The 13103-nt window shown below is 42.9% G+C and overlaps 1 protein-coding gene across 1 annotated transcript in view; it reads right to left on the bottom strand.

The window, feature by feature from the left end:
* Positions 1-11972, bottom strand: part of SRGAP1 (SLIT-ROBO Rho GTPase activating protein 1) — a 305344-nt gene extending 293372 nt beyond the window's left edge. The window contains exon 1 of the mRNA XM_047787114.1: positions 10910-11972. Within this exon, the coding sequence (XP_047643070.1) occupies positions 10910-10976 (67 nt within the window). The 5' untranslated portion in view covers positions 10977-11972. The remainder of the gene's footprint in view (positions 1-10909) is intronic.
* Between the last annotated feature and the right edge of the window lie 1131 nt (positions 11973-13103).

Genomic DNA, 13103 nt, shown 5'->3' with positions numbered 1-13103 from the left:
AAGCAGTTTTACTGAACTTTCAAGAGAAGGAATATTCTAAACATTTCAAACTCTTCCTCAAAATCAAAAGAGAAGAATACTCTCAAATGCACTCTGTGTGGCTAGTATAACTGAAATATGAAGCCAGACAAGGAAATTACCAGAAGGCAAAGCCACAGGTCTGTTTTATTCAAGAATTTCTAGAAAAAATAACACCACCACCACAAAATCCTAAACTAAACATTGGCAAACTAAATCCAATTATTTATATACATGATACAATAATGAAGATAGGTTTAATTCTGGAATGCAGAGATGGTTTAACATTAGAAAAATCTACAAATATTTCTCATTACGATAATAAAGAAATGGAGTTCCCATTGTGGCTCAGCAGGTTAAGAACCTGACATAGTCTCCGTGAGAATGAGGGTTCTATCCCTGGTCTTGCTCAGTAGGTTAAGGAACTGGCATTGCTGCAAGGTGTGGCATGGGTCACAGATGCAGCTTGAATCCAGCATTGCTGTGGCTGAGGCACAGGCCTGCAGCTATAGCTCCAATTCAGTTCTCAGCCTGGGAACTTCCATGTGCTGCAGACATAATTCTAAAAAGAAAAAAAATAATAATAAAGAAGAAAAATAATATCAATGGATTCAAAAAGAAAAAAGATAACTTTCAACCAACTATTAATGATCAAAAAAAAAACTTCAAGTAAACAAGGAACACAAGAGATTTTACTTAACCTGATAAGAGTATCTATAATAAGCTGAAAACAATCACTATCCTTTATGGAAGGAGAGGCTTGAAAACACTCCATTAAAATCCAAAACAACAAAAAGATTCCAATTCACTATTTTTGTTAACTTCCTCCTCAAAATTCTGCCTAGGGCAAAAATAGAAGAATAAATTGGAGCCATAAGGTTTGGAAAGGAGGAAATATAACTATCTTTGCAAATAATAACTTTTGTAACAAAAAGCAAAATTATTTAAAATAACAATAACTTAGCAAAGTGGCTGAACATAAGACCAACGTGCAAAAGTAGACTGTACTTCTGTATACCAGAAACAGAAAACAATTTTAGAGATTTCATAAACATTCATAACAAAAATAACATATCTAACAAAAACATGGAAAATATAAAACTTTACAGTAAGATATTTAAAAGCAAATAAATAAATGGAGAGATATTCAAACTCAGGCATAAGTAGAGCTGTATGATTTACATCACACAGATGCCAATTTCTTCTAATTGCTTTATAATTTCATACAGTTGCAATCAAAATGCCAATGAGTTTCCCATTGAAGGAAAACTGATTCTAAAATGCACGTGAGGAGTTCCCGTCGTGGTGCAGTGGTTAACGAATCTGACTAGGAAAGATGAGGTTGCAGGTTCTATCCCTGGCCTCTCTCAGTGGGTTAAGGATCTGGCATTGCCATGAGCTGTGGTGTAGGTTGCAGACACGGCTTGGATCCCATGTTGCTGTGGCTCTGGTGTAGGCTGGCAGCAGCAGCTCCGATTGGACCCCTAGCCTGGGAACCTCCATATGCTGTGGGTGTGGTCCTAGAAAAGGCAAAAAAAAACAATAAATAAATAAATAAATAAATAAATAAAATGCACTTGAAAGAAAAGTAATCAAGATTGCCAAGATACTTCTGAAAGAATAGAGGGAAGGAGAATTTGGCCTACCAAATAGTAAGACTTATTATAAAGCTATAGTCATTAAGACAGTGTGGTACTGGTATAAGAATCTATATAAATTAACGAATGAAACACAATAGAGTATCCAGAGATGTACGCATACATATATGAAACTCTGACCAAGACATAAGTAACTAGTGGATTATTTTTAAAAAGAAGGAGCTATTTAGCAAACAGAATGAAAAACAGTTGGTCATCCACATGAAAAGAATTAAAAAGACATCCCTAGCTCATACTATGAAAAATAACTTCAGTTGCATTTAAAACTTGTATGTCAAAAGCAAGATTTTAACAACTTCTATTTTATCAAGAGATATCTTTTTTTTTTTTTTTTCTTTTTTGGCCACCCTTGGCATATGGTATTCCCACACCAAGGATCAGACCTCTGATCTGCAGCACCAACATATCCTTTAACCCACTATACCAGGCCGGGGATCAAACCTGCATCCTGGCACTGCGGAGATGCCGCAGATCCTATTGAAACACAGCAGGAACTCCAATCTTTTTTAAATGTGAAAATACAAACTACAAACAGGGAGAAGATATTTGTAACAAATAACTGACAAAAGATTAATAACAAGAACATATTAAAGGAGTTCCCACTGTGGCACCATGATTTAAGGATACAGCATTTTGGATTCGATCCCTGGCCCAAGAACTTCCATATGCCGCAGGCGCAGCAAACACAAAACAAAGCAAAACAAAAAAACTAAAACCCAAACTCACCAATCAATAAGAAAAAGACAAACCAAGAGATAAATGGGCAAAGACATGGATAAGCATTTTAGCAACAAAAGCAAATGGCCCTTAAATGTGTGAAAAGATGCTCTATCTCATCAGAAATAAAGACATATAAATTAAAACAATATACCATTTCACCCCTGTAGATTGCCTCTCCAAAAAAACCCTGTTCTCATGCCAACTACAGGTTGGGTTGTCCACCCAAATCTATTCTTTCCTTCTGCCATGGTCATCCAGTAATCGAGGGGTAGCTAGAAACAGGGCTGCCCAGATGGACTACATTTGCCAGCCTCCCTCACAGCAAGATCTTGTCAAGTGACAAAGTTCTCCCCAGTTAAAAGAATGGAAATCCCTGCACTCCTCAAGATCATTTTCCTTCCTGTAAGTCAGAACGTGGATATACTTAGCACCCAGTTTCAATGAGATAGACAAGTTCAGATCCCTAGGTGATGGCAGACCAAAGAGATAGAAGAAACTCAAATAAGCGAATGAAGCAAAATTGTCCTAGTAGCCTGGATGTGCACATCCAGACTATGATATGAGACAGAAAGAAAGAAAGAAATCTCTACATTTTTAGATCACTGTCTTTCAAGGTTCTCTTGAGTAGAATCGTTGAACCTTTATCTTAATGACTACATTGCTCCATACTAAGTGTTTTTAAGATGTGTAATTCTTATCCACTGCTGATAAGGGTATAACTATCAAACACTTTGAGAAAAGTGTGACATTAGTAAAGCTGACTGTGCACACTCCCCACGACCCAGCAAATATACCTGGAGAAACCCTTGGACGTGAGAAATCTGTTAGGAAAGGGGAAGCAGGGGGTTTCTAGACCCTGGGAATGTTCTATTTCTTAACTGCATGGCTACTAACTAGGCATTCATTTTATTATTATTCATTAAATTGTAAATGATTTTCTGAACCCAATTGTATATATATTTCACCCCCCAAAAGAGAGCATGTTTTCCTAAACATACACACCACACACACACACACACACACACACACACAAATACACACACAGGGTTAGGTGAATTCAAAGTAAGGAAAAACTGATGTATATCCCTGAATTGTAAGCAAACAAGACGTCTGAAATTGTCCTGGGGACAAGTGTGATCAGCAGAGGTTCAGTTTTGCTTGGATCCACCTTACCCCACCCCACCCTGAAGGAGGATGGAGCTCAAAATGAGATTCTTGCCAGGGAACCTACCAAGGGGTGGATATACTGTGGTCCAAAGGGAAGGGAAGTACAACCTATGCCAAGCAGGAAAAATAACCAGAAATTCCTTCTGTATAAAGCTGCAACCACCATGTGCACTCAGTAACTATTAGCTGCTATGATTATTTTTCTTTTTTTTTAATTGGCCACACATATGGGCCAATTGGTGGCATGGAGTTCTACGGCCAGGGGTTGAACCAGCACCACAGCAGTGACCCAAGCTGCTACAGCAACAATGCCAAATCCCCAGCCCACTGTGCCATAGCAGAACTCCCTGATTATTTTTCATTATTATTATTTCATCATCATTCCCCCCCCCCATAGGGGTTAGCTTTAATTTTTTGTGTTTGTTTGTGTGTGTGGTCTTTTGTCTTTTCAGGGCTGCACGGGCAGCACATGGAAGCCCCCAGGCTAGGGGTCAAATCAGAGCTGTAGCTACTGGCCTATATCACACCCACAGCAAGTCAGGATCCAAGCCATGTCTGCCACCCACACCGCAACTCATGGCAACGCTAGATCCCCAACCCACTGAGCAAGGCCAGGGACCGAACCTGTGTCCGCATGGATACCAGTCAGGTTTGTTAACCACTGAGCCACAATGGGAACTCCCAAGTTAACTTTAATTGTAAACTTTGACTTCACAAATGCCTGCCTTGGAGGAAGGGATGTTTTATTCTGTTTGTTGGTGACAGAGAAGACTGAGGACTCCTCATGCTGCAACTCTGCCTACCCGGTATGGTTGACTCACAGGGACACAGCACAGCGGGCCATTCATTCAGCTGTTTTACCTTGTCACAACCATGCTTTTTTACAGTCCCTCTCTTTCCCCCCAGTTATTATAAAATATTTCTCCTCACCATAAAATGTTCTTCAGAAACCACTTCTAATGACTACATAACCTTCCATGTGGAATTCAGTTAAATATTCCTCATTGTTGGATATTTAGACTGTTTCCAGATTTACGACTTTTTAAAGAAGTTACACACAGTTTAAATTCAGTTTTATTTTGTGGTAATACTTGATTGGACACCCTAGAAAATTCTGCATGATTACCATTCTAGTTTATGCTAGAAAGGAATAATGATTCAAAGTGGTTACTCTATTCATTCAATTAATGTTTAATGAACTCCTGGACCAGGAGGCGTGGGAGATACATAGACCATAGTTTTTAATATCAAAGTGCTTTCTGGAGTTCCCATCTTGGCTCAGAGGAAATGAATCTGACTAGTATCCATGTGAACGCAGGTTCGATTCCTGGCCTCACTCAGTGGGTTAAAGATCCGGCGTTACCATGAGCTATGGTGTAGGTTGCAGGTGCGGCTCAGATCTGGCCTTGCTGTGGCTGTGGCGTAGGCTAGCAGCTACAGTTCCGATTTGACCCCTAACCTGTGAACTTCATATGCCACGGCTTTGGCCCTGAAAAGACAAAAAAAAAAAAAAGTGCTTTCTGTTATAATGTCAATTATATCTCAATAAAGCTAGAAAAAAAATCAAAGTACTTTCAAATGAAGTAGACACAAGTTAGCAGTTAGAAGCATATTTTTCATTTCTATATTGACTTTAAAACAAAATATTTCCCTCAAGACTGCGAAATTAAGTCAGAGACTTTATCTGATGTCCTAAGAATCCTTTGTACCACATATAAATAAAATCAATTGACTGGACTTCAATTTCCATTTTCCATATAGCACCATTAAAAGCAGAGAAAATTTAAAACAAAAACTGTAAGCAAGAAGCAAGCACATGGCAGCGCAGGAAATGTGCTTTTGAGTTCTGTTACTTGTACTTGGATTAAAAACAATGACACAACGTAAAAATCCACCTTATAAGGAGCTGGAAATGTCTCTGGTTTGCCTATTACATTTCCTTTTTTAATTCCATCAGGAAACTCATTCCATTCTAAAAGTACGGGGCACTTTATCAGGATGATTCAAGAATTGCCCATTTTGAGTTCTATTTAGGTAGCAAATTGGTGACTATGTATTTGAATTTCAAAAAGCTTGTCTAAGTCAGAACGTACCAAGAAGCACTTGAAACCAAAATTAAACTGATACCAAGGACTAATTTTTATAGACTACTAGTGACAAACCTATGATAAAGGTTTTCTACAAATCACCTCACAGAAGCCTCACAAAGGCAAGAGGGCTAAAAAGAACTATTATCATCCCCACTTTACAGATGAAGAAATTGACTCAGAGGTCAAACACGTTAGTAGTGGCAGGGCTGGATGGCTAACACTGAAGTTTCTGCTCTTAAATCCTATGTTCCATTTCTTCTCACCCTGAGCTATCAACAGGTGAGCACATATGGGCTCTCAATAAACTAGAAAGAAACTTGGGACCAACAAATAAAAATACCTTCAAATAACTAAAAATATCTTCAAGTAATGGTCTCTAATCCCAACATCTGCCTTTAAACCACTAAAAGAAAACCAGATTGAGTGATGAGACATATGGCTTACTCCATTTTCCATATCTTAATTCTCAGTTGTATGACTTGAAAATAGGTAGCCTGAAAAAGGGATCCCGGTCAATCCACAAAGTAGACTCTCAAACTGGAGCAGAGCTGAGGATGTGGGGTTCCTGACCTGGGCATCATAGCAAAGGAGTAAGCAAACCAACCTAGATGGTAAGAGCTCAGATTTACCCTCCCGTAGCATACGCAACCCTCACTGTATTGCAGAAGAACTCGTTTTGCTTAAAAATGTCTCCACAATTTTTCTTAAGATATTTTGAAGTTCATGAAACTAATCAGGTTTTCTGGAAAATGTAAGAGGGCCGATTTGCAGGCGCTGCAATGAGTGGGACCAAAATTTCAAGCGAGTTACATTTGTACATATTCACCGTATTTTTTCCCCTTGATCTTAAAGCCACCATGTGGCACTTCAATGAGTGGGACCAAAATTTCAAGCAAATTACATTTGTACATATTCACCATATTTTTTTTCCTCTTGCTTTTAAAGCCACCATGTGGAGCTTCTGCCTGAGCACTGGGGTTTCCTGAAATGATCTTTGTGAAACACACACACACACCACACACAAAACACACACACACACACACACACAACTTAGTTACAGTTAATCAATTGAATTCACTCCTTCTGTTAACAGACCAGAGTTGCTGTCCTCTCTTCAGTCCAACTATGATTCCTTCAGTGGATGCAAAGTCTGAAGAGGGTAAGTGCTCTATCTCCTACTCTACTTTACAGGGAATCTAAAATAAGCCACCACTACTGAAAAGCAGAGGACCTACGCTCTGACCCAGGCATTTAATAGTTAACTGTGTGACTTTGACATGATGCCTCCTTACCCCGTATAAGTGGGCTGGACAGGAAATGTTTAAAGTCCCCCCCAGGTATAAAGTTTTAATTCATAATTTTCTATTTTCCAAGTTAAAATGAAAGACCATCATATGCAGACACACAGGTTCCACATGAATGATAGTAGCACTTTTAATCTCCCTATTGAAGCCTGTCACATGACGTGGGGTCATATCAAATTGAACTGGTACTTCCTTATGCTCCATCTGCTACCAAAATGTACTGTTTGCAGCTCAGGCAGCAGCGTGGTTGAAGAACAACAGATTTTCTTGGCACTTCCTGTACATATGGCACATAGATGAGTATGAGATTATCCCTAGGAAAATGCTGCAAGGAATAGCTGTCAATTCTTAGTAACTAACAACAAGCAATATTAAAAACAAACACAACCTCTCATCCATGAGTTTCACCCCACAAAATGTGTCTTCTGATTCTTTTGGCTCCCACATGTGAACCAATTTTTTTTTATATGAGCGCCAAAATATTTCTGTTGCAGAACTCAAAAATTACTTGAGCCCCTAAATCCACGGATGATCCCCAAACCTTCTGTTAGCCACTTGCTACAATCTTTTCCAGTGCTAAGCTTTTTGCCAGAGATGCTAAAAGTAGTGCAGTCGACTGGTTTGAGTTTCATACACTTTTTCTGACAAATCTGGTTTTTAAGGGCCCACAATCAAGCGATTAATTTCTCTGGATTCTAAATCTTTGGGATGTTGACCAGCATGCATGAAATAGTCTTTCCTCTCCTGGTTAACATTTTCCTTTTAAATTATTGCTTGGGGTCCTTTTGTCTCTGATTTGAACCTATCTATCCTTTAACCACTTGTATAATTCCCAATTCTCCCCCCTCTTACAATTCTGTGCTCTATTTTTCTGAATGTGCTTTTACTTTTCTGTTTTTTCTATGATATTACATTTTAATTCCCTGAGAACGAGTGTTTGTGAATCCACTAAGAAAAATTGAAAGCAATGATGACTCTCCTCAAAACAGCACAGCCCAGAGAAAATGCAAAAAGCTTGCAAAGTTTACTAAGTGAATAATACGAACTGATATGACACCTTCAATTAGATTCAAAGACCCTTAGGACGGAGAGAATCAAAACTCCTTACCTTATATGTAAGAAATCTGAAATCTACAAAGAAGTTAAATGACTTGCTCAGCATGATACATCTAACAGGATAAATTTATGATCTTACAGATAAAGTCACACATTACACCTCAGATGGGTTCTTTTCACACCTGAAAGCAGCCCCATGAAGTCGGTTCCCTAAACACATGTAGGCAGCCTCAGAGGTAAAATTCGCACATCTGGAGTCATTTTTTTTTTAGGTCAAACCCTTATCTCAGCAACTAAGATATAAATGCAAATGGTATTAGGGAAATGAAATAAAATAAGAATGGACAATACTCCAGAGTGTTAGGTTCAAGTCAGAAGGTTAAAAAGCCACATATAATCAAAAATGACTCCTGAAATCACAGATACACTTCGGTCACCTAGAAAGTCCAATATATGTGGCTTTATTCATTGGGAACAGACCTATGTCTTCCCCTAATAAGTCCAATGCAGGTATGTTTCCCTCCAGTAATAAAATAGGCTACCTTTCTTTTGTTTTTTCTGGCATGAAATAAACCGAAATAGTTGGTTGTTTCAAAACCACGTATCTTTAACCAGTGGACTAGTACTTTGCCAGGGTGAGACACTCACCCTTAAAGAGAGGCTCAATTCAAAAAGAAACAGAGTCCTGCCTCTGAAACTGTCCTTAATAAGGGAGCTATTCTCACTGCACAGGACAGTCGGCCTCATGCACTGTTCAACTTTCATTTCTCTCCCATTCTCTTCTTGATTTTGCCTAGCAAGACAGGTGAATTTGTGCCATTTGAGGTGTGTATGATCCAATTCCATTGTATTTCCCCATTCTCATATTTGCATATGGATGTAAGGATCTGGGTTAGACACAGGATGTGTGAGTTTTGCAGGGGAAGTTGATCAGAGCCTGGACACAGGTTCTGATGAGAAGGGCAGATCAAGTGTAGTAAAGAGCAATAAAGCAGCCTGAGGACTCACAGGTCTGTGTAAGTGAGGAGGTTAAAGGGAAGAGAGAGAAGATCCCCTTTGGTGGGAGGGAATTTGTGCCAAAAACAATTTTCACCATGTTCATACTTTTTCCTTGGATTGAATTCGATGGGTACATTTAAAACACTGCAACACATCCCATTTATTGATTTTTAAATCAACGGAGAGGGCCTCTACTCTCAAAGCATAGAAGTAACCATGTGACTATAGAATTCATACTCGGAAAGAGACTAATCAAGAGAATTTTTCAAATTAGGACTGGATCATGACAAATGACCTTAGAGCAGAAGTAACGAAACCAATACTTGGAAGTACATTCTGCAAGTCAGTCTCCAGGTTGCAGGAAAATCAGACTGCCTCCTTTCAAAGACCTGCCACAAAGAGCCACGTGGAAAAACTGCACAGAGAAATGGTGATTTCCAACGAGAGTTCTACCTTCGAATGCAAGATTTTCGGCTGTGTTGGACTCGTTAAGAAAAGCAAGGTTATGCTCATTAGAGAGTTTACCTGTCTCTAAGCAAATAATTACTTCTCTATTCTAACATAACTTCCATGTCAATGTAACCAGTTCCTACGAGTATAAAATTATCTTAATTGCAAGCAGATAAAAATCTGTGTTTCCTGAGTAGTGTTCATCTTAACTCCATTATCGGGGTGAACCCAAGGGAAACCTAAGTCCCTGGGCTTACAATTGTGTTTGCCCCTGGCCATGAAGAGTTCGTCCAGATTCACACTAGAGTGACAGAGGGTTCCCCCACCAGGTCCTCTCAAAGGACTCTAGGCATCTTCACAACTTGACCACACAAAAGGACCCGCAGGCTGCTCCTGCCTTTCCCTAGGCAAGTACAGAAACGCCTTTCTCTGAAGTTCTTTCATAAGATTGTATATGTACAAACACAGGTGGCTACAAAGCAATTTTTATCAACTTTGCATTGACTATTCCAAAGAACAGCAGTGATCTGAACACTCCATCCATTGTCTCAACGGGTGGGACAAACTACCCATGAGAAGCCACAAAGGAGGAGAAAAAAAACAACAAATATATGTTTACAAAACACTTGGACAGCAACACAAAGTACTTGTAGTGGAGAGGAAATACATATTTTTTAAAACCACAAGGCACACTAAGTAAAAATGTTTAATGAACCTTAATTAGATTTCCCTCATTAGCTGGCAACATAAGTGGGTTAAAACTACTACTCAAATATTCAAACCTTCATTTTACATGCCAGTGGCCTCCAGCAAATGATAAAGCAATATTCCTGTGTGTGAATGTGAAAGATGGCACTGAATTCCGGCCCGTTATAAAGGAAGAGTCAGATTCCACTAGTGCCTGCTTGGTTTAACTGACAGGCTTTGGGGGAGCAATTTTATAAAAGGAGGACTCACCCTGATAAACTAGCGAATAGTGCAAATGTTGAAAATTGCCTGCACTCAATAAAGCTCTAGATCACTTTGGGTCCAGACTTCAGAAAAAAGACTCCTTAAAAACAAAAACAAAAACAAAAAAAAACTACATTGTGACAATGGCATTGTTTAAAAAAATAATAAGGATGATGGTGATGACAACCACTGCTGCTGCCTGCCTCCCCTGTAGATTGCTCGGCTTAAGGTTGTTAAGTTAAAGGCAGGTTTACCCTATTGGAGCTGCGCGCTGGCAGCTGGGGAAAGCCACCCAGTTTCCAGCTCCCCGTGGGTTTGACGGGACTAGGATTGGGACTGGGATTGGCTTGCACGAAGCCCCGGGTGGCTCAACCAGGCACCCTAGCTGTCCCTCACAACCTTCCTCCAACGCAGACCCCAAGTTAGAAATGGAACTCCCAGAGCACAATGACAAGAAAGCACACAAAAGGAGCAGGGCAGCCGCTCCCATTCTTACCTTTGACTTGACTTTCATACTCGGCTATGATCTCTTTGTCCTTTTTGAATCTGCTCGGAGTGGACATTATCCAGCTGTTACTGGGTTTGCTTTCAATGGGCAAGTTCTGTTAGGGGGTCACCGACCAGTCTCCTTGGAGAGGCAGAGTTGTACTCCCACACACAGTGAACCCAGAGGCAGCACCGACAGGAGGGAGAGGAGGAGGAAGAAGAGGAGGGAAAAAAAGGAGCGAGCCGAGGACTAGATTAACCCGGGCGCTGGCACCATACTCTCCGGATCGAGCTGCCGTCGGTGATGCGGAGGGGAGCCCAGGGCTCGGGACCGGGGAGGCCTGGTGCGCCGGCAAACTCCGGCGAGCGAGTGGCGGGGGGCGTCTCCCTGCCCACCCCACCCGGAGCTGGCCACTTCCTCTACCACCGCTGGGCGGACGCGGGGATCGCGCCGGCGCTCCGCACCATTGTTAGCAACCCGCACGGGGAGCGCCGGGCAGGGTCAGTCCAGGAGGGCGGGCGCCGCGACCCTCCCTTCCTGCTCCAGCCACCGACTCCGGCGCTCAGGGGTCCCGCCCGGACTAGGGATGTTGCTGCCGGGGCCGCTGCTCCTCCGTGGGCACACACGGCTGCTACTGCCCCGGGGCAGGCAAGAGGAATCGCGATCCGAAAGCAAGTCCCAGCGCTGGCCGCGAGGGCGGCTGCCGCGCCTAAAGAACACGTCCTGGTCGCAGCCCCGGCGGAGTTTGTGCCTCCACCGCCGGCGTTACGCGGGGCCTCTGCCTCCTGGGCCACCGTGCGCCGAGGCTGCCTCTTTCTCCTCGTCCCCCTTTCCGCTGCTGCCCCCAGGAGGCCGCCGGCGACAGGCACACTCACACACGCACCCGGTGGAGCCGCGCCCCCGGGGCGGCTGCGAAGTTGCCGGCGCTCTCACGGCCCCTCGGCTCCTGGGCGTTCCGGGAGCGAGCTACGGGCGGCAGCGACCCGGGCGGCCGGACGGCGCTCGGCGAGGTGGGGCAGGGCTCGCGGGAGGGGTGGGCTCAGCCACACGTTCCCTTCTCCGCCCTCGCCCCCGCCCGGCTCGGTGAGGAAGCGCCGCGCTCGTCCGGGAAGATGGATGCCTCTTGTGGCCAACCGCAGCCCGGGCCTGCGCGCGGAGCCCGGCGGCCGTGGGCGACGCCCCCAGCGCCTCCCGGGGCTGTGCAGCCTGCACAGCTGGAAAACCCCTCCTGACCAGGCGGGCTGTCTTCGGCCGCTGGTCGGAGCTGTAGTGGGGCTCTTTTCAGAGTCCGGTGGGGAGATCCAGATTTGGATGTCTCCACGAAAGAAAGATGTCACTCGAAGATGTCACCAAACCCAGCAGAAACCCTGGAGTCTATTGTGAACGTCTTGGCTGTTAAGAATCAAGGAAGGGCGAAGCTCTTTGATCTGGGCGGAGAAAAATCATGAACATCATATTCTCCCTATCTTGGGGGAAGGGGGTGGTTACGATGGCAGGAAAGGTGTGGTGGGGGAACAGGTCACGCTTAGGATGTCATCAGGTTTTGAAGGGACCTTTCCTTCTCAAATATTATGAGCCTGATATATCAAAGTGCTGTGTCCAAAGGCGTGTATCAGATGTTTTCCCTGTGAGATCTAAAGAGTGTAGGGACTTTGAGACTTTCATCATTCATTCATGAGACAACATTTTGAGTTCTTACAGCAAGCCAAAAATCAAGCTAAGAGCTAGGGATTCAGAGAGTAGAACCCTGCCCTAAAGAGTCTCACGATCTACAGTTGTATAAATGAGTAATTACAGATGGTACAATAATGCTGTAGGGGAGCTCACTACTCTGGGAGCCCTGAGGAAACTGGGACCGCATAAGAGGTTTGAGAAGAAAGGCTTCCCAGTGAAATGGTATTTGAACTGAATTTAAAGGATGAGTAGGACGTAGGTTTTCACCTTAGGGAAAGGGTCGCATTCTCAGGAGAAGCAACAGCATCCTTCTCTGGTGGAGTTTGAAATGAGCTGCAAGACCTCTTCCTCTAAAATACCAGATGGGGGAGTTGGCGTCCTGGCTCAGCAGAAATGAATCTAACATCCATGAGGATGCAGGTTGCATCCCTGGCCTCACTCAGTGGGTTAAGGATCCGGCATTGCCCTGAGCTATTGTGTAAGTGGTTGACGCGGTGCAGGCCAGTGGCTACAGCTCCGATTTGACCCC

Source organism: Phacochoerus africanus, chromosome 7, assembly GCF_016906955.1.
Source record: "Phacochoerus africanus isolate WHEZ1 chromosome 7, ROS_Pafr_v1, whole genome shotgun sequence".
In the NCBI taxonomy this organism is placed as follows: domain Eukaryota; kingdom Metazoa; phylum Chordata; class Mammalia; order Artiodactyla; family Suidae; genus Phacochoerus; species Phacochoerus africanus.
This window is presented reverse-complemented; position numbering and strand designations above follow the sequence as displayed.